This window comes from Alosa pseudoharengus, unplaced genomic scaffold (assembly GCF_046254945.1).
Source record: "Alosa pseudoharengus isolate Yale_2024_CS ecotype anadromous, Long Island Sound unplaced genomic scaffold, YU_APseudo_1.1 YU_APseudo_1.1_scf_6, whole genome shotgun sequence".
NCBI lineage: Eukaryota > Metazoa > Chordata > Actinopteri > Clupeiformes > Clupeidae > Alosa > Alosa pseudoharengus.
Window position 1 is genome coordinate 31,157,688 of NW_027468848.1, and position 21,405 is coordinate 31,179,092.

General features: G+C 44.7%; 1 protein-coding gene across 4 annotated transcripts in view; it reads right to left on the reverse strand.

Annotated features, from left to right (window-relative positions):
- smarca2 (SWI/SNF related BAF chromatin remodeling complex subunit ATPase 2) overlaps window positions 1–20,709 on the reverse strand; it is a 45,247-nt gene extending 24,538 nt beyond the window's left edge. For 2 of the 4 annotated variants that reach the window (XM_076270809.1, XM_076270808.1), the window contains exons 1-17: window positions 20,599–20,709; window positions 17,946–18,197; window positions 17,543–17,675; window positions 16,542–16,874; window positions 15,484–15,585; window positions 13,096–13,459; window positions 11,660–11,786; window positions 10,795–10,968; window positions 8,766–8,939; window positions 8,034–8,204; window positions 7,745–7,801; window positions 5,678–5,808; window positions 5,004–5,061; window positions 2,995–3,083; window positions 1,852–1,999; window positions 937–1,100; window positions 93–159 (exon numbers count right to left, since the gene is read on the reverse strand). In XM_076270809.1, coding sequence (XP_076126924.1) covers window positions 93–159; window positions 937–1,100; window positions 1,852–1,999; window positions 2,995–3,083; window positions 5,004–5,061; window positions 5,678–5,808; window positions 7,745–7,801; window positions 8,034–8,204; window positions 8,766–8,939; window positions 10,795–10,968; window positions 11,660–11,786; window positions 13,096–13,459; window positions 15,484–15,585; window positions 16,542–16,874; window positions 17,543–17,675; window positions 17,946–18,173 — 2,520 coding nt within the window. In that variant the 5' untranslated portion in view covers window positions 18,174–18,197; window positions 20,599–20,709. Of the gene's footprint in view, window positions 1–92; window positions 160–936; window positions 1,101–1,851; window positions 2,000–2,994; window positions 3,084–5,003; window positions 5,062–5,677; window positions 5,809–7,744; window positions 7,802–8,033; window positions 8,205–8,765; window positions 8,940–10,513; window positions 10,525–10,794; window positions 10,969–11,659; window positions 11,787–13,095; window positions 13,460–15,483; window positions 15,586–16,541; window positions 16,875–17,542; window positions 17,676–17,945; window positions 18,198–20,598 lie in introns of those variants that run through there. The other 2 variants (XM_076270810.1, XM_076270811.1) reach the window with 2 other exon arrangements.
- Between the last annotated feature and the right edge of the window lie 696 nt (window positions 20,710–21,405).

Sequence of the window (21,405 nt, forward strand, 5' to 3'; positions counted from 1 at the left end):
GCACAGGGGTCAGACACTTGGAGATGCCAAGATGGACGAGGACATGGATGGACATATGAAAAAAAAGAGCAATGTGGATGTGGATGACCAACCTTGTATGCAATCTTGACAATGGAGGGCGCCCACTTGTCGAGCTCATACACCCAGTTGGAGAGAGTTCTGGAGGAAATTAAAAACAAAAATTGATAATAACCTGTTGTTAGAAATGTGGCCTATTTTTGTCGGCAAGCTTATCTGTTCCACAGGAGCCATTCACACTGTGTGAAAAGCAACAGAGGTATGTGTGAGTGTGTGTGTGATTCTAGCTGTTTGTGTGTATGCATGTGTGTGTTTCTGCCTATGTCTGTGTGTGTGTGTGTGTGTGTGTGTGTGTGTGTGTGTGTATGTGTGTGTGTGCGGGTGAAGTGTGAAATCCCTCTGCTCCCTGGACAGATCATTCTCTGCACCATTAGCCGGAAATCCACTCCCTAGTCACACTGAGCCAACTCAACGATTGATGATTCTCCCTCCCTTCCTCACCCGCAGTCTCTCTCTAAATCAGAAAACTTTTACCACCTCTCACACCACCCACATGGAGGCAAGGAGGCAAAAACAAAGGCAACGTGATTTCACAGTTGGGTCCTGAACTCTGCAGAGTGATTGTGCGGTTTTCTCATAAATGAATATTCCTGAAATGTGATGTCTGTCTACGTCTACATATACTACGTCAGAGTCGACCGAGCGGGGCACAATGAGCGCTAATAGAACACATAATAGCCAGCTCCATCTGGCCACTCTGAAAGAATCTTGGTGAATTGGTCATCACTCGGCATTCTCTCCGACAGTACGTAGCTGTATCCTCAATTATCCTCAAGGGAGGATAATTAAAACTGCTATGGTGTGTAAGCCGCTGCGTGTGTGAGTGAGCGGTGCGAGTCGCCGTGATCTGTAACGCACGAGAGAGGCACGATGATCAGGTAGGGCCCGTTGAGCCTCTTGTGCTCCATCAGGTAGGTGATGAGGGCGATGGTCTGGATGGTCTTGCCCAGGCCCATCTCGTCAGCTAGGATGCCGTTCAGGTTGTTGTTGTACAAGGACACCATCCACTCCAGGCCCTGGACCTGAGCAGGGGCACAGCGATAAACAAGAGTTTCACTAACACGCCGGAGATACAGTACGCATGGGTTTCATACTGCATATGTAGCATTTGGTACAGACAGTTCTGCATGCTGTGCATGTCACAGAAAATCGTAGAAAACTGTAGAATGAATGAAAACAGCTTTTCCTTTTCATCGTCAGGGCAGCAAACACATTAACCACAAACATATTTAATTTGGCGGTTAAATTGTGAAATTCATTTGACACTTTTTTTTTTGAGTTTTTCCCATATTTTCTTTTTTAATCATTTTAACCCTGACGACCTCCCTCCAGGTGGCGAGACCCATTTCTGAATAAGCTCTCTCCGCTGAGGATGACAAGAACAGCTGTTGTGTCTGCATGTGTGTGCGTGCCTGCGTGTGTGTGTGTGTGTGCATGCGTGTGTATGCGTGCCTGTGTGCGTGCACGTGTGTGTGTGCATGTGTGTCCGTGTGTGTGTGTGTGCGTGTGCGTGTTTGTGTTTGTGTGTGTGTGTGTATGTGTATGTGTGTTTTTGTTTGTGTGTGTGTGCGTGTGTTCACTTCATCTGTGTGTACCATACTGAGCGCTGTGTATGCATGGTCATGTCTGGGCCCATCACAAGGCGCTCGCTTGAGAATGTGTGTGTTTGCATTCATTACTATATTTCCAACAGGATCCAGTCAGAGCACACAATTTTTATACACATGCTGAATGCATTTCATGGGATCGGTCTAATGTATTTCAGCGCTTTACCTGATAATGTTTCAGGCTGCCATTGACCAGTAGGGTGGACTGCTTCTCCACCCTCTCAATGACGGCGTGGGCCACACCGTAGTAGGAGTGGGTGCTCTCGGAGCCCGCCTCCGCACTGTACTCGTCATCCACATCCTGTTTCGCCGACCTGGGCGCGAGGGAGAGCAGAGATGTAGAGAGAGAGAACAGAGGGGCAGACAGAGGAGAGGCAGAAAGGGAAAGAGAGAGAGAGAGAGAGAGAGAGAGAGAGAGAGAGAGAGAGAGAGAGAGAGAGAGAGAGAGAGACAGGCAGACATCAGCCAGGGAACACCTCTAGACCTCTCTCTCTGCCTTTGCTCACTCAGGTGGAGTATGTCATCAAATGTGACATGTCGGCCATCCAGAAGGTTCTGTATCGGCACATGCAAGGCAAGGGCATCCTGCTGACCGATGGCTCTGAGAAGGACAAGAAGGTAGGGAGCCAAACGCGAGGAGAGGAGATGCCAACTCCAGTGGAAGATCACAGAGGATTATACTGTACATTTTGCAGAGACTTCATGCTATTTCTCTCTCTCTCTCTCTCTTTCTCTCTCTCTCATGCTCACATTCTTGTTCCTCTCCCTCCCTCCCATCCTCTCTATCTCCCTCTCTCTCGTTCTTTCTCTTCAGCCAGGATGCCATTCAGGTTGTTGTACAAGGACACCATCCACTCCAGCCAGGATGGGGAGGAGTAGGGGAGGTAGAATGAGAGAGAGAACAAATGAGAGAGAGAGAGAAAGAGAGGCAGACATTGTGAGTCAGATCCTTAGCAGATCCGGTCTCTTTTCATTGATGTGTCACGCGGCTGCTATTTCATTAGATTACCAGCAGTGCGCGGTCACAGAAAGCTGCTTCTGGATCAGCGGGTGAGGGGGTCAAGTGCACTTCAGCGAATGGGCTGAGTCTACCTTCACTAATCACACCCTCGGAAATCAGATGCTAGGAGGAATAAAGGACTGCAGTGTGTGTGTGTGTCTGTCTGTGTGTGTGTGTGTGTGTCTGTGTGTGTGTGTGTGTGTGTGTCTGTCTGTGTGTGTGTGTGTGTGTGTGTGTCTGTGTGTGTCTGTGTGTGTGTGTGTGTGTGTGTGTCTGTCTGTGTGTGTGTGTGTGTTGGCAGACACATACTCAATGATGTGCTGGGCCGCCTTCTCGGTATCGGAGTCAGTGGATTTCTTCTCCTCCGTGTCCGGGTGTGACGTGGCCTCGTCCTCGTCCTAAACAAACACAGACACACACACCAAAACAGCCAGGCCGGAGGGGCCAATTACAGAAGGAAACACTCACACCATACACTGTATTCCAAGATAACACTTCTCTATTGTATCACTATATCAATGACTGACAATGTTTTTGCATGGCTGTGAGTGCAGTCTGCACAATCATGTGTTCATGTGCAATGTTCGCCGGCCTGTTTGTTTTTATTTATTTATTTTTTCCACTGTACACATCTATTTAGATATACAACAATACGATGGGCCAATTCTTTAGATAATCCAAATAAATACTCATATTTAAGCATTATACATTACTAACATGTTTACTATATCACATATTGCCCATCCCTAGTACCAACACACAATCTAACACCTGCGACGACCTCATTCAATCAGACAGCACAACACAAAGCCGCAGATGGGGTGGCTAGGAGATGGGCGGATGGATGGATAGATGGATAGATGGATGGATGGATAGATGGATGGATGGATAGAAGGATGGATGGATGGATGGATGGATGGATAGATGGATGGGCGGATGGATAGAGTTGAAAGCAGGGTTCCCACACCTTAATTAAGATCAAATTCAAGGACCTTTCAAGGACTTTCCATGCCCAATATCCTTAAATTCAAGGACGGCTTGTGGGGGTTCGCCAAGGGAACACAAGAACAACAGAACGCTGCCACCTATTGGATATTCCGTGGATTCAGCATTCACTGCTACCAGTAGCCTTTCAATAAGCCTATTGATGTGGTGACCTCACATTCTGGAGTTCAGTTAATTTCAAGAAGTTTTCTTTTGCATGGCAAACATTTGTATTACCAAAGAGCTAATATTGAGTAAAATTAATAGAAAATAAAATAATTCCAAATTGTGTGTGCTTACCTGCATGTGTGTGTGTGTGTATCGATAAATTTCAAGCGTGGGCATAGTTAAATCATGTTACCTCAACAGACCAAGGATACCTTGTCGCAGTTTTCTTTTATTTTTGCTCATATGACAAATGTATTTTGCATAAAACTGAGCTGAAATAAACTTTTCCTAAACAAGTTAAACATGTTACCATGTTACCATGAACCTGTTGGTTTATTCATCAATATGTTCAATTAAATATTTGGGCAACAAACACTACACGCGGGAAACACGCAGAAATCACGCTGGCCGTGTAGTTCTAACCAACGTAAATCAGGCATATGCATAGGATATCTACAGAAGTGGTGGCGAAATAATGGAAACATGTTAACAAGCTGATGGAATTGTATGGAATTTTTTCCTCAAAAAGAAATTCAAGGACTTTCAAGGACCTCCATTTATTTATGTCTGCTTTCACAAACTTTCAATGGCCTTGAATTGTTTTTTTTTTCAGATTCACAAACTTCCAAGGGTTTCAAGGAGCTGTGGGAACCCTGTGAAAGGTGAAGGACAGGAGGAGGCGAGGAGAGGATTTGATGAGAAGGGACTCCATTACAAGATCATAGTGAGACACGATGAAAGGATTAAACCTGTGAAGACTTCAAAGAGCCGGGCGTCTCATCATCTCTGTGGGGCTGTGTGTGTGTGTGTGCGTGCGTGCGTGCGTGCGTGCGTGCGTGCGTGTGTGTGTGTGTGTTTGTGTATGTTTGAAGAGAATGTTTGCACATGTATGTCCAAGCGTAATATTCTTCTCAAATAAAAGGTGCTATGCTCCTTTATGCCCCATTACTGACCAAACATAAAACATAAAAATTATATTTTTATGTGACCATATGTTCTATCGCACCCCAAATCCCAGTAAGATATCTGACCCATACATTACACATGTATGCAGTATCTTATCACAGTGTCCTTGAAAGTAAGCATGTAGTTGGCTGTGCATACTGGTGTGTGTAACATAAAAAACCTCAACACCTCACCTTCTAGGTTAAAAAAAAGCAGCTCACCTCTTCCTCAAACTCTGAGCCGCTCTCTTCGCTGTCGGAGCGCGGGGCCACTTCATAGCTGTGGAGCAGAGATAGAGGGGGTTGATGTTTACACCATCATGTCTGTCTGTCTTAGCATAATCCCTGTTGCTTGTGCTAGCACACACACACAACTCTCTCTCACACACACACACACACACACACACAAACACACATTGCACATGTCAATGTCAAGTGTCTGACGCAAGACAAGGACACTACTGAATTCATTCTCCTTTGTCTGTCATAACGGATACTTCATCTGTGAACGTGTCCATTCAGGACCATCTAAAAGTATGCCCAGCTTCCCCCACTGTGACAGCTCGTCAGCCTACAGCTGACAGCTCGGAGAGCGCTTCCCCTGCCCCGGGCTTCAAGGCCGGCTCCCCACACACCCCCTGACATTTAAAGCCCTCCTTCAGCACCGCTAAACACTCTCTGGCTCTCACTGAACCAGCCTCTCGCTGGGAGCCAGAGGATGACAACACTTGAAAAGAGAAAGGGCCAGATGAGTCACAAAAGAGGAAGAAAGGGCAAGAAGAGAGACAGAGAGAGAGAGAGAGTGTGTGTGTGTGTGTGTGTGTGTGTGTGTGTGTGTGTGTGTGTGTGTGTGTGTGTGTGTGTGTGTGTGTGTGTGTGTGTGTGTTCTCTCTCACCCAGGGTTCATCTCTAGCCAGGCCTCCAGCTGACTGGACTTGGGGGCGTCGGTGCCCTGCAGCACTTTGCCCGTCTCCGTCTGGATCACCTTGACGGGCAGCTCGCTCATCTGACTGCTCTCGTCCATTGGCTACGGAACAGAGAGAGAAAGAGCATGGAGGAGGAGGGGGATGGATGGATAAGAAGAAAGTGAAAGAGGGTAAGACAGAATGAAAAGGGGAGACAAAAGAGACAGACAAAGGAAGAGCATTGGGATACGATGAGAGAAAAAAAAAGCATGGACGCACAATTAGATGGATCTCAAAGAAGATTGGAGTGACAGGGAGGGAGGAAAATAGGAGGTAAGACAGTGACAACATAGGTGCCCACACAAGGGAGAGGGAGAGAAGAAGAACACAAGATCAGCTGTCACATCTAGATTCAAGGACATTTCCCCACAGAACACCTCTGGAGTGCCAGTAGAGGATGAAGGGGCTCTGAGTGTCTCTGGAAGTACAAACCCCTTATGAGAGCACCATTAGTCTAAGGCAGTGTTTCTCAAACTTTTTTTCTGGGGACCCACTTTTTAAAAATGACAGACTATCGCGACCCAACTCGTGACTGTGGTAGTTAACAAACTAGATCAGTGGTTGTCAAACTTTTTCTTTCATTCCCCACTTTGATCAAGGGTGCATTCTCGAGCCCCACCTGTCCCTCATCGCTCTAAGAAAGTGGTAGGTCAAGCTTAAAATTGTCAAATTTATTGAAATAATGACAAGTTCTAAATATATTCTCTTCAACAGAGTTAAAATCAGCTGGTGCTGCAGATATAATAATAAATAAATACATAACACACATATTTCTGTTTTCCAGCAACATATTAGGAAGCATAGGCCATTTTACAGCATTGTACAATATATTCAATGAAATACCAACATGCTGCATTAAATGGATCCATAATCCAGTCATACTGAGCACTGCTGGTTGGGAAATATTTTTGAAATAAACTTTGCAGGGATGTGATGTAGGCCTACTGTTTAATACATGGGATCACAAGAGTGCCTCCCAATCAGACATTTCAGCGATTTCGCTCAGAAATCTCAAAGGCATAATACTGTCGCGATCGAGGCACCTGTCCCATACTCAAGTTTTTTTGGTGAATGCAGTAATCTTATTTGCTAGGTGAGGTAGGTGCTTGTCTTTGCCTTGTAACTGGACATTTAACTCAAATGTATCGCTAAGATATATCAAATATATCGCTAAGATAGGCCAGCTTCGTCAAGAAATGCTCATTAGTGAACGTGCTTGCAGATTTAAACATGCGCTCTTCCTCCAAGAAGAGGCGACTCGGAGCTCAAACACGCGCGACAGCACTTACCTCGGGAAAGCCACCTTGCCTCGCTGTGAAACAGTAGCCTACAGCAAAGTGCGGAGAATAGACGCGCTTTTAAGGGCCGGGTTTTGATGAAATTCACCACTCTCATAACAACGTTCAAAATCACATGTAGGTCGGGACTAACTAAGCTGCCTTGACACGAGCGCTTCCCTGTGAATAACTGCGTCCATTGCACATCGGGTGCTACCTGGGCCGAGGCTACAGATAAAAAAATAAATTAAAAAACTCCTGTTTTTCACGTCAGTTCGCGCCCCACCTGGCATGTCTCCGCGACCCAGTAGTGGGTCGCGACCCACAGTTTGAGAAACGCTGGTCTAAGGTCAACAAAGAGCCAGTGCACAAGATTAATGGCACTTGTGTTCATGTTGCCTGCCACCAGTGTGGGGAGAGTGCAACATCAGACCGACTGGGAGGCCACACTGAAGAGTTCCGTTCCCAGAGTGTCTTTTTTTAATTGCTGCAACAATTAGCTTCCACTGTAATCAATGGAACTGGCTACACCAGGCGTAATAGTGGCATTTATCTATTTATCTGGCAAGTCTGTCAAATCCCATAACCATAGCCAAAACCATAACCATTTCTGGAAAAATTAGAGCAGTCTTCTAAAAGAATTTGTACGCTACATGAACGGACAGCTTCAGTTACAGGCCCTGTGTAGCCCAGGCCTAAGACAAAGTGGCCAGTGCTTTACCTCTCCATCTGGACCGATGGCTCCAAGCCCTTCAGCGTCGCCCTCCAATTTCTGCAACTGCAAGCATAAAAAGGGACAAATTCATCATGCTGAACATAAAACCATTAACAACTAAAATCAAACCAGCTCAAGATTGAGAACAAAGTCCATTGCACTGCATATAACATACACACACATGACCTACGTTATACTATTTCTCCCATCGCAAGGCGTCAATTTAGGTGTCTGACTTGAGGTCGTTTTTTAAGGGAGATTGGAATTTGATTGAAATGTGTCACATATGTATCACCTTCTTCTTCTTCTTCTTTTTCTTCTTCTCCTTGGCGGCCTGGGCGGCCTTGTGCTCGTACACCAAGCTGGTGAGGTTGGCCACGTACTCGTCCGTCTGCTGCAGCAGGTATGCCAGGCGTTTGTCCTTCTTCTGGTCAATCAGCTTCCGGTAGCCTTCCTCATCCTCCGCCTGCGACAGAGACCACATGTCAATGTGCATTCATACAGCATACATACACTTATGCGCGTGCACACACACACACACACACACACACACACACAAACACACACAAACACACACAAACACACACACACACTTGTTATCATACAAATACACACCATCCCCATCACTCAACCACACAAAGGACACAATCAGAAGGAGCACCATTCTAACAACAAAATATAAAAATATATGACTCCACACTGTGTTTCAAAATGTTTAAAACGAAAATACGAATTGGCATTGATAATATTCTCTACACATTTCAGTTCTCTATAGCAACATTTCTAGTATCTTGCAATCAATTGTGTTTTTCTGTCTCTGGCAAAGAAATGATGTATGTGTCTGGAGTATCACCATGCTCACAGAATATGCATAACGCTCCAGCTTCACAGGATACATTACCAATTCACATTTCAAGTGACTTTGTTGATTTGTGAACACCTGTCATGCTGTTGTTCTCTAACCCAATAGCACCCAAGCTGCAGGGTGCTGACGTGCACATCCCAGTGGCTGATGAAGAGCACGTACCATCAGCCTCCTCATTCTCTCCTTCTCGATCCGCTCCGTCTCCTTCTTCTGCTCACGCTCCGTGTTGGTGTGCCATGTGGCCACGGCCTTGGAGAGCTTCTGGATCTTTCCGGAAATGGACCTGTGGTACTCTTTGAAGTCCTTGGCATGTTGCAGAATACTGTTCAAATACTCCTAGAATGACACAAGCAATAGCATGTTTTGTTTTTTTCATCATTATTTGTAGTAGTGCAGTGCCCATTCCAACATGCTATTTCTGTAGAAAAACCATAGCCCAATTACATGCCCTTACATGATATCTTTTGCATTTCTTATCCAAACAATATCAAACTTACTCGTGCCCGTAGCAAGACACCTGCTAAGTTTAAAATCAATCGGAACCGTATGACAATGTTATGCGACAGACACACACACAAACACACACACAGACAGACGTTCCTGTAATTTATAGATAGATTATTTCTCTCCTGTTCTGTGTTGAAATATTGAGGCACTTTGAGCAGCTTTGCCAAGCATACAAAAATACAAGACGAATAAAGTCTAATTATTATTGCGCTACACAATGTAAAGGGCACTGTGCTTCAGTTGCCAAGCAACGAATACGCCAGCCACTGCAATTTTGCTCTCTTGCCTTAAATGAATGGTATGTTGTCATCCTACAACCAGTGTTTCCCACAGAATTGGATTCAATTTGTGGCGGTAGCTGACTTGGACAATGGGGGGGGGGTGCCTGTCCCTTTAAGACGTTCGTGAGGGGACCCTTGCAAATTGCAATTGTAACACAGTTTAAAGGCTGCTGATGTGTGCTGATGTTTGGATGCAATTCATAACGTTTTCTACATAGCCCTAGTTAAAATAAAGGTTCGTACTTCTCCTTGGGACAAGCACTTTTGAATTTTGGAAAACATAACTTAACTTAGTTTAGTCTCTTCAATGTAGCCTACTATGCTGTGATAAGATCTTAGCAGAGTTAACTTAATTGCAGCAGTTTTGAACAAATTTGCGCAGCATGGTCACGATGCTAAGCGGATTTAATAGCAATTTAGCCAGACGTCTTCTATGCAATGCACCTATGTGGCAACAACAATCCTTCAACAATCGTGAATATTTAATAATTAAATGCACATGCAGAGGAGTGGCAGCGGGCTACAAGAGAGAGCGGGGCGGGGCAAGGAAAGGCTGCGTGCGTAAAAAGCGCAGCTCAATGGCAATGCAAGGATTTGATCTTATATTTAATTTAAATTAAATTAAATTTAACATAGAATATTTATGTGTGGCGGCCGATTTTTATTTCGTGGCGCCCCGCCACAGATTAGTCAATGTATGGGAAACACTGCTACAACACAGATATGCTAAAAAAGGAGTGTTTACTGCCAACTAAATGTCTGTGTGGGGTTATTTTGCCTCTTGTCCAATCAGACAAGAATAAATTGTTGGAGCAGAGAACACTTAAGTGAGTACACTTCAGTATGTTGTTCTGCAGTAGTGACTGATTGAGCACATGTGTGCAGGCATGTGCAAACGTTTGTGTACAGTATGTCTAAAGGCAGCATTCAGCCATTTTGTGTACTTTCATGAATGAATGTGTGTATAAATATCCATGCATATAAATGCCTGTGTGTGTAAGTCAATATACTGTATGTCTGAATGAGTGTGTGTGTTAGTGTGTGTGTGTGTGTGTGTGCGTGTTACCACTCCTGTACCTGATACTTCTGCAGGCGTGTGTGTGTGTGTTATCCCTCCTGTACCTGGTGCTTCTGCCGGCATGTGTGTGTGTGTGTGTGTGTGCGTGCATGCGTGCGTGCGTGTTATCCTTCCTGTACCTGGTGCTTCTGATGGTGTGTGTGTGTGTGTGTGTGTGTGTGTGTGTGTGTGTGTGTGTGTGTGTGTGTTTGTGTGCTTGTGTGTGTGTATGTGTGTGCGCGTGTCTGTGTGTTATCCTTCCTGTACCTGGTGCTTCTGCTGGCGTGTGTGTGTGTGTGTGTGTGTGTGTGTGCGTGTGTGCGTGTGTGCGTTATCACTCCTGTACCTGGTGCTTCTGCCGGCGCTTCCTCTCCAGCTCGATCTTCTGCTGCTTCTCCAGCTTCTCGGTCATGCGCGCCTCCCTCAGCGTCTGCCTCTTGCTGCGCTTGTAGGCCTTGGAGTTGAGCGCCGTCTCCAGCGTGGTGTCCCGCCGCATGCAGGCCACCACGTCCTGCCTCAGCTGAACGACAGAGAGAGAGAGAGAGAGAGAGAGAGAGAGTGAGTGCATGTGTATAAGAGTGTGTGTATGAGGGTGAAAAGGGGGGTGTGCATGAGTACCGTATGTGTGTGTGTGTGTGTGTGTGTCTGTGTGTGTGTGTGTGTGGAGGGGAGGACTGTGGGTCCCTTAAAGGAGTGTCCTTTGAAAAACCATCCATCATTATTTCTACTCACCACCCCAGTCATGACAAGGAGATGTATGTTACTGTGACAGAGAGTCCCAGCTGACCTCACAGTGATGGATGGTCATTAAGCCTCACTGACTGGATTTTTGAAGGTTTTTTTTTTTTTTGGTGAGATTCAAGCTTCACATAGTGTAAGGCAGTGGTGATTTTCTGATATACTCAGCCTGCATCATGTTCAACTTAGTGGACTGAAAGCTAAGACTGCCCCCTAATGGCAGATCTTATTATAACTTGAAAGTGTTTGTATGTGCGTGTGTGTGTGTGCATGTGTGTGTGTGTGCGTGCGTATGTGTGGGTGTGTGCGTGTGTATGTGTGTGTGTGTATGTGTATGTGTGGGTGTGTGCATGTGTGTGTACGTGTGTATGTGTGTGTGTGTGGGTGTGTGCATGTGTGTGTGTGTGCGTGTGTATGTGTGTGCGTGTGTATGTGTGTGTGTGCATGTGTGTGTGTGTGAAGCTGATTTGTACCTGGCGCTGGAAGTTGAGCAGCCTGAGGGCCTTTAGCTCCACAGTTGCTTTGGTGCGCAGGTCTGGAGGAAGAGAGCCCGGCAGGTTCTCCAGCTCCTGGATGCGGTGAGCAATCCTGGCCTGCAGTCTGCAGAGACACACAGATGAGAGAGAGAGAGAGAGAGACAGAGAGAGAGAGAGAGAGACAGAGAGAGACAGAGAGAGAGAGAGAGACAGAGAGAGAGAGAATGGGGGGTCAATATAAGATCATGACACAACCTTTAGTGTTAATCAAATTAAGGGATTAGGAAGGAGTCAAAAAGCACAATGGTGAGTAATCCTGCTGGAATAGACCCGGCTAAATCTGGTTAAGTGGCCACTAATTCCACTAAATTGACCCGGGCTGCTCTGCAGTACATTCTGGCTCACTTGGCTACCCACTGACTGAAGATGAGAATTCATCAATGCTGTACTCAGCTGAGAATGCAGTGATATAAAGGTTATTTTCTCATGCTATGAGAATGAGAATGCAGTGATATTAAGGTTATTTTCTCATACTAATCCTTAATTAATCCTAGTTAGCATTCAACTGCACCGTAATATGCCTTCATAACTTAAAACTTTGAAAAGAACAGAATAGTTGGACAAAGTTGACAGGATTGACGTCATGTGGATGTAGAATTGATGATGATGAAATGATGAAAAACTTGCCGAAATGGTTCCAGTGTCAATGTTTCTTTGAACAATTTTTCAAAAGCGGGCCCGGCCTTTCTCAGCGGTTTCCCCAAACTGAGAGGGACTCTAATTGGCCAGACAGCGCTCAACTCCATCCTTCTCTCCTGGGCCATGAGCCTGTCAAAGCCCACTAGTCAACAGGGGCTGTGTCCTCACCCGAGAGAAAGTTTCAACACCAGTGCTAAGTTCTAAGGAGCTGCAAAAGAGCTGCGCTCCGGGAGAGAGCATAGAGCTAAGCCCTTACGTGGCCTCATGGTCTGCCCGGCACGGCTCACTTGAGTCTGATGACTAACGAGGAGGGCCACAGGGGGTCAGGAGCAGCCGACCACACGCAACAGGGGCGCTGGGTGAGACGCGCCTTTAACAAGCCCCTGTACGAACATAGGGAGCACATGAGAGCACGCTGCCCTCCATTACCTACAGAGGCCCTGGAGGCAGTGGTTCAGCTACAGAGGAAGATGGACTACGCCTGACCATCTGCAGGGGAAGGAAGGTGCTCAGAGAGAAACAAAGAGCAAAGGATGATGGAAGAAGAATCTGAGGGCAGAGATGGCTTACCTCTCCTCTGTGCCATTTTACCTCCCTCAACCATCACACACACCATCTCACACACACACACACACATACAGTAGATACACACTATCTATATTTATATTATATATTTATATACTATATTTATTATTATTTATTTATTTTCACGTTTTGTTTTCTTTTTTGTATACCTGTACTCGCGCTCCTGCAGGATCTCCACAGGGTCCAGCCCCTGGGGCTTCTGGATGGGGGTGATGCGGTTCTGCTTCTGCTGCAGCTGGATGATGAGCGAGGGCTGACCAGCCTGCTGCTGCTGCTGGAGGGCTTGCTGCTGCTGCTGGTGCTGCTGATGCTGCTGGGTGGAGGGCTGGTGGGGCAGCTGTGGCTGCTGCGGCTGGGGGTGCTGGTGCTGATGCTGCTGTTGCCCTCCCAACGGGCCGGCCATGGGCTGGGGCGTCTGCTGCTGGGCGACAGGCGGCGCTGGGGACGGACGGCCACTGGGGGTGGGCATCGGGTGCTTCTGCGGGATGGCGGAAGGTTCGCCAGCACCCTGGCCTGGAGGGCACGAGGGGAGAGTGAGAACAGTGGCAGAACGTTAATAATGCACACGGGATATAACGCATATATATGTTTGGTAACCACCTTCTGAAGGACATGACTGGAATGAGAATGTTACACATACGAGTGCTGAACTCCCTCTAGTCATTGAAATTCTTCTCACAGTCCGTAGTTTATTCTAAATGTAATCCACACAGGATAGCATTCTGTAGCTTTAAGAAATCTGTATGGTGTCTCTCCTGAGTAAAGCATGGTCATGAAAAAAAGATCAATGATTTCCAGCCTAAGAAAGGTTTCATTAGAGATTCTGAGTGAACACATCTCTCAAGGGAGAAAGCTGTTCAGCACAATCAACAGTTTCCAAAACCTATACCATTCATCTCACAGAGTATCTGTAGTAGTGTTGCACGGTGTATCGATACTAAAATGGTATCACGATGCCTTCACGCAAAAAACTATACGATTTCCGACGTTTTTTGGAATCGATACTTTATTAAAATAATAACGTTCTGTGTCTGTGTGAACTGCTGCTGACGAGCCAGACCCATGTAAAATGTAGGGTCTGGGCACTCACCGTTCGCAGTGCTCAGTCCCATGGGCGGGATAATCAGTTGTCTTTCAAATTCCCTCTGCACGCAATAGGACAGCGGCAGCGCTATGAGTCCCATGCGTTTCCCACCAGCGGAGCTAGTTGGCTAGTTCAAACGTTTGCCAACTTAATAAAAGCTTAACTCATGTCACACTGTTCGCCAACAGCAACATCCATCTTATTTGTTTTCAAGTAGCAGGGAATTCAAACCAAACCGTTGCAACTCTGCCATCAATCATTATGTTAAGCCCACCTAACGACTCTATACACGATTTCATTGGCCTGATTGAGTTTCGATTTCTGGAGCTCACAAGCCAACGGAGAGTTGCTAGACTAGCCCTGGCTAGGGGCGTGTCTAGATTTCTAGGCTAGCTCTCACTGCTCCTTGCACGCATCTAGGCAAGTGGGCGTGTCAAGCAGGCAGCTCTGAGTGAGTGAGTGCTCAGCAACGTCAACATAGTTCTTTGCCGACAGTCCTCGGCCTTGTGGATAAAACAAAAGGTGATGTGAAATCTGGAACTATTTTGGATACATCGCGAATAGTGAAGGCAAGCCATCAGGTACACAGAGGCCCGTTTGTAAAATATGTTTCAAAGTCATTTAAAATCAGTATGCTACGCATGGAACTTGGCTAAACACCTCGCAGACATATCCCAACATTTTCGAGTTCAAAGAACGATAGGTTAACGAATATGCTATAGAAAACACAACTACATGGTTAGTGCCAAGTTCTTCTCTTCTGTTTTGTGAAAGTGAAACGAGTATGGTTCTCTGGGATAAAGCGAACCTTCCTTTATCAATGAATTTTGACGAGACATACCGAGCTGTAATCATTTTGACGAGACATAACAAGCTGTAATCATAGGGTGCTAACGTGATGAAAGCTCAATGTTCATGCCAGAATAACATTACCAACACAAATGACTCAATACACTTGGAGGAGGTATGAGTCCTTTCTTTTCCAGATATCTTAGGATTTCGCCGTAGTATCGTTTCAGTATCGAGCATCGTGATATTTATGGCAGGTATCGTATCGAAGTCATAATTTTGGTATCGTGACAACACTAATCTGTAGATTGTTTACATGAACCTCTGTGCCCTTTTTTAAAAAAAATCCACTGTGTATCTTTTACCATACCAACTACAGCATTGGAAGCAATTCCTTTTTCCTATTTCGCCAGTGTTTTTGTGCATCTAGGGTCATGACCTGCATGCTAACAGACATCTTTATCATGTCAACTTCACATGCTACTTCAGACCAGAGTTGCCCATGGGTATCTTGTATTGACTTCAAAGTGAGGAATGTGCCAAGATGTTTGAAATGTACACTGGCACGCCCCCTCGATTTCAAAGATTGTGAACACTGAGGTCGGGCTCCAGCACTTGGCCTTGGAGTATTTGATCTCGACCAGTGGCATCTGGGGAGACTCACCCTCTGTCCAGGGTTTTGGTGCAGGACTTTGAGCGTGTCCTTGCATGGCAGGCGCCGGGCACGGCCCTGGGGTAGGTCCACTAATAGGAGGCATCGGCATACCTATGAGAAGAGCAAGGCCAACATCAGCCTGGAAGTTACAGGGGATGCCAATCTCCCTACCGGCACCCAGCTTCTGGGCCCCAACAGCAGTGCATGTTTTCCATCTCTGCATACCAGACTGAACTTGGGAGTGGCCTTCTATATTAGCTAAACAAGCATGAATTAGCTAGAGGAATGAAACCCTTATCATTACACTGATTTTCATCCGGGGCGTTTCTCAATAATATGCGTTCTTTTCTGTACTTGGGTTCTCATGAACTTGTGAACTACAGGCTATTCCCGCCATCACACTTGAATATATTCTTATTAATATTCAATTAATGCTTTCAAAATAAAAACTAAATCAAACAAGCTGGTGAATGATATATTTTATTGTAAATGTCAGTAAAACGAATGGTGTAAATACTGGCTAGACCAATAAAGCAATATATAAACAAATGACTAGAGCTCGAGCTGAGCTGTTAAATTGGCAAGAACGCAGATATCTCAAACCACAGATTAAGCGTACTGTAAGCCGCTTATTCTCTGGAGTCTGAACTCCCGATCTTAACTTCTCAAGAACAGAAGACCGTTCTTAACGTAGTTTGTATTGAGAAAAGCCTCAGGTGTGCTAAGAGCAGGGGTTTTCAAGTGATTGTGACCCAGGGCCCACCATTCTGACTACGAAGCGGACCACCGTCGTGAGGTGTGAGGTGAAACAATAGTGCTTCACACAGTGGAAAGACATTAAAAGCATGTCAAAGGACCACCTGTAACTCCCTTCACAGACCACTGGTTGGACATCTCTGGCTTAGGAAGGATAAGATACAGCGTAGATGGGGCCCCATGACTAATGCTGTGTTCATGATCATACACATAAACACATACATATAAATTATACTTTACAGCCTTGCTCTATTTCTGCCATCACCTACTAGTATGACCTGTGCTAGTATATCCTGTGGTGAAGCGCCCACCTGGTGGCCGGCTGTAAGGCCCAGTGTTGACAGACGGCTGCTGCATGGTGGGCAGACTCCTCTTGCCCTGCACCGCCAGCTGCAGGTTTTCGGGCAGTGGCTGCCCACGGCCCAGGATCTTGTAGGCCAGGATCTGAGCACGGAGCTGCTGCAGCTGCACAGGGCTGAAGGAGGACGGCCCGCGGCCCGGCTGCCCCATCGCCTGCGGGTCCATGGGCATCATGGGGCCCGGCTGGGCAGGGGGCATCTGGGGAGCGGTGGGGCCCACGCTGGACATGGGGCTGGAGGCATGCTCGGGGACACCCATGGGAGAGGGGTGAGGGGATATGTACCCTACAAGAGGGGAGAAAAGAGGAGAAAAGAGGAGGTGGAAAGAGTTTACAGGAAAGATTCAACTATCTTTTTAGTCTGTAAAATGGTTTTAATGCTGTCATGTTGTACTCTTCCAAAATAGCCCATGAAACTAATTTAATTGATTAAATTGATTAATTCATATATTCAATATGCTTCGTATATGATGCAATATACCAACAAATACTCAAAAGAAGGTCAATCTTATCCATTTAATTGTAGCAAAAATTGATACACATACATAAGATATAAGGCACAAATACACCACTATAATGATCATAGTAAGGCAGAGATCACTCTGACCAGCGGCAAGCTGCAGATTTCCTTTTGTACACTATGTTTTGGCAGCAGAATAATTGGAACAGCAGTGTTGCGCTAGCGTCAAACAATTTGACCGTTCAACAATTTGCGCCTTCAACTTTCACACCATAACGCGAGGCTCATAAATGATCAGATTTGGCAACAGAACGTAGACTGCTTGCGTAACTTAAGAACGCGATAGAGCTTCTTTTGCATTCTCATGGTCTGAGTGTTGCGTCACATTTTATCACTGCCGCTTCATTATTTCCAATGTGATTCCCACCTACGTGTGTTGTGATTCCAGCTCCTCCAATGCTGTGAAATACCTAAATGTAAGCATGTCTACATACCTTGGCTGTGCTGCTCCATGGGGCTCTGGGGGGGCCCCATGCCACTGTGCAGAGTCCTCATCCCCACATTCTTCATCTGGCCAAAGTGCATTTCGTCAGCCATAGGCACTTTTTCGAGCATGCCCTCCATGGGCTAAGGGGAAATAAAAATACACAAGTCAACGCCTTCTCCTGGCTATGGGGTAGACAGGTCAACAACATCAGCTCATCATTATGTGCGTCATTATCTCTATATCATCATTAATCATTAACACATTATCATCATTTATCTCTATATTTATTCTATCCAATGTTAACCTTTGCAGAGGACTAAGTATAACCTATTCCCAACAAGTGCTGTACAAATAAAGCTTATATACTGTAATAATTGGCATGTATGTGGCCAGATCAGATGATATAATACCTTATGCATCTGATGCATGCCTTCCTGAGGGTAATCTCCGGGCCCCTGGCCCTGCATGCTGTGGGGCCCACTGGGAGGCCCCGGGCTGGGGCCCATCATGCTGTGCACTGACCCAGGAGAGGGGCCTGGACCAGGGCTGGATCCCAGGATGGGACCCGGGGACAGTCCTGGGCCTGGGGATGGTCCAGGGTGGGACATTCCACCAGATGGGTCCGTGGGTGTGGACATGTACTCTCTGAAACGGTTTGACTGCTGAAAGAAAGAAATATATGCAAGGTGTTTTTTTTCTTCGTAATTCATACAGGGAGGCTACACTATAGGACTAAAGGGAGCTTGATTATAGGAAAAATCATTATCACGATTATTTTTGTTCAATATTGAGATTACGATTATTAAACATGAGTACACAGTGATTTTGGAACTATCATCAATTTTTTAAACTTTTTACATTTTTTAATTGAATTTTAAATATAATCCAACAGAAAAAATAAATGAAAAAAAGGTAATGCACATGACGACTCAAGACAAAAGGAGGGCATTGTTATGAAACTGAATGTAGCAAAATAATAATTCATTAATTAATTAAGCAAAATTATATTTCAATTATGTTGTTTTCATAATCGTTGAAAGTCCTGATCACGATTAATCGATTAATTCCACAGCCACTGGTTTCATTCACGGAGCGTCTGCTGCAACAATTAGCTTCCACTATAACCGACTCTCTCATCAGTCCTATGTTTTGTCTTATTTATTGTGTGTGCCACTTTTAACTCGATCTAACTTTTTATCTCCTTCTTTTAACTTCCGTCGATTCCCTCAATTTCAGTAACTAATAAAATCAATCAGATTTGGCCAGAACTGAGGGTGGCACCCTTAAAACAGACTTTGTACAGCCTCTGACATTCTGATGAAAAATAAAAACAAAAAGCTGAATATTAAAATGTTAGTTTTAGTTTTGTTATCATATAGTTTTATAATTTGTCTGTATTGTCTCAAATTCTGAACAAAACATATTGTCAATAATAGGAGGTAAACTCTGGAATAGCTTGCCCCTCCCAATAAGATAGTGTCCTACATTCAACACCTTTAAAACTCACTTAAAACAGCGCTCCTAGAAAACCAGAGATGCACTCACTTTTAACTGTCATACATTTCATCACCCATACACTTTCACTGTTAAATTGAATGCAGTATAGAGGTGGATGAATGATGTCTTTGTTATCCTGTATATCTGTTTTGTTTGTTTGTTTTGCCAATGCACAGTATATGTCACCATTATGTGTACCCTTTCATTTATAGTGAATGAGTTCTAAGTCGCCTAGGGACTGCAGATGAAAAGCAGTTATTTTTACTAAGGACTGCGGAAGAAAAGTAGTTATTTTTACTAACTTTGGCAGGCATATTTAAATGGTGCAGACTGCTCATAAAACCACCTCTTAACAACTGATGTGATAGGTTAGTCTTCTGTGTTTGCTGCCTTTGAGGTCGTTGACAGGCGAGTGCTGTCTGACTGTATTTGCATTAGAAAAGGGTGTGTTTAAATACTGACACACCCCTCAGTTGACCCATGCCAACATATAACATTAAAATATATGGCCAATCCCTTCACGTGTCAGACAACTTTGGGAGGAAATATTCTACTACTTAACGTTTGAATAACTTCTAAACAGAAGTTGCATAACTACTAAATAGTAACGTTAACTGTGACAACTGTTTTAAAATACAAACTAACCCACAGGTAATGATGTAACCCAATGTCAGATACAGTGTTGACAGCTAGCCATAAATTACATTTATAAAATGTTCCTATAACTACCTATAATTCTGTTTGCAATTAATGTTACAGGGCTAGCTACTTCACTACAACTAACGTTACACGCGTAGCTTCTACCACTGCAAGTAGGCTATTCGACAGGCCGAGAAAATCAAGTAGCCTGCTAACTTGTCATGAAAACTTTAATTGTTCCAGGGGTTCTTTGCTAAAAGGTTAATTGCACCAAACATGTGGTTTTGTAAATAAGACTGATTGAGTGAAAGAAATAGCTTATTCACAAATAACTATCAAGTTCCACTTAATATTTTTCAGAAAGTAACGTTAACGATACTGATTGGATCATGGCTTCCTCGACTCTCTGCCCCGATTTCACTCAACTTCAGTCGCAGGCTCCCCTAGCGCTGTTTACGCCCATTCTGCTGAGAATTGAACACGCCATTGCAGTGTGTCGAAATAAACCAAAAGTTTCGCGATTGCAGCCAATTTCCGTGGATTAAATACGAACATATATCGACGCAGACACGATACATTCAATATGCTTATGCTAGATAAAACATCATTCGTTTCCTATAGGCTAAACATTCGACTCTTTTGAAAGTTTCATACAAGCTAGCTAGCATGGTAGCTTTACAGTAGCAAGACCATTGGTTAGTTAGCAACTCTTTAGCTAGCTAGCTAGCTAACTCTACCCTAGCAACTGTAAGTAATGTTGGCTAGTTGAGGCACAGGCTAGGTAACGTTAGCTTTGTATCTAGCATACAAGTCTATGGCAGTAAGCTATCTAACAGGTAACTTACTGAAAACCGTTAGTTATGAATAATGTAAGCCTATATAAAAGTGCTATATACTAAATGTTCAAGTAAACTAAACATAGTTTACCTTTTTCTTGGGAAAATAATCGATTTAGAAACCTCAGATCATAATTTGAGCTTCAAATATGACTGCAGCTATCAGTTGATCCCCTCCCCCTCTGTTTTGCTGACATGTTCAAGTTTGGATTTTTTTGTGTATCTATTTCTGATTTGTTAAAAAGGCAGGAAATACTCTCCATATTGCGCTACGATTGGTTGAGAAGTACATCTATTCCAAATGTTGTTCTACTGGGCGGTGCTGTATGGGTTCTGTAGACGAGCTCCGAATCTACTGGAACAGTTGTTGGCAGCAGACTGACTGCACTGGGTAAGAGACTGCCAGACAGACACCCATTTTGAACAGACGGGAGGAGAACGCACTAGTTGTCACCTGTGTCATTTTGCTTTCGTTGACCCGGTCATCCTTTGAAAACACCACTTCAAAAAAAATAGTGACATAATTTCCTTACTTACGAGAGAGACACAGTGAAGGAGTCTGTCAGTCTAGTCTAGTCTTCAGCCTACTATAGCCTACCTTATTCCTCACACGCAGATATGGATAAACAGGTGGTCTGCAGAGAGACTGTCAGTTGGCTATAGTAGCCTCCTGCTATTTCCTTGTTGTGGCACTGTCTTACTGACTGCTGTTTTTAAATTTAAAGAGTGCACAGCTGCTAGCCTACTGTTCTTGTATTTCGAAACATAATTGGCAAATATCATGAATGTTCAGACTGGACAGATATATTTCCACTGACATCTTACATGTTTTAGACAGCACGCAGGAAACACTGTGTGACGGATGGTGGCAATGACCTAACCACATGATGGCAGCAGA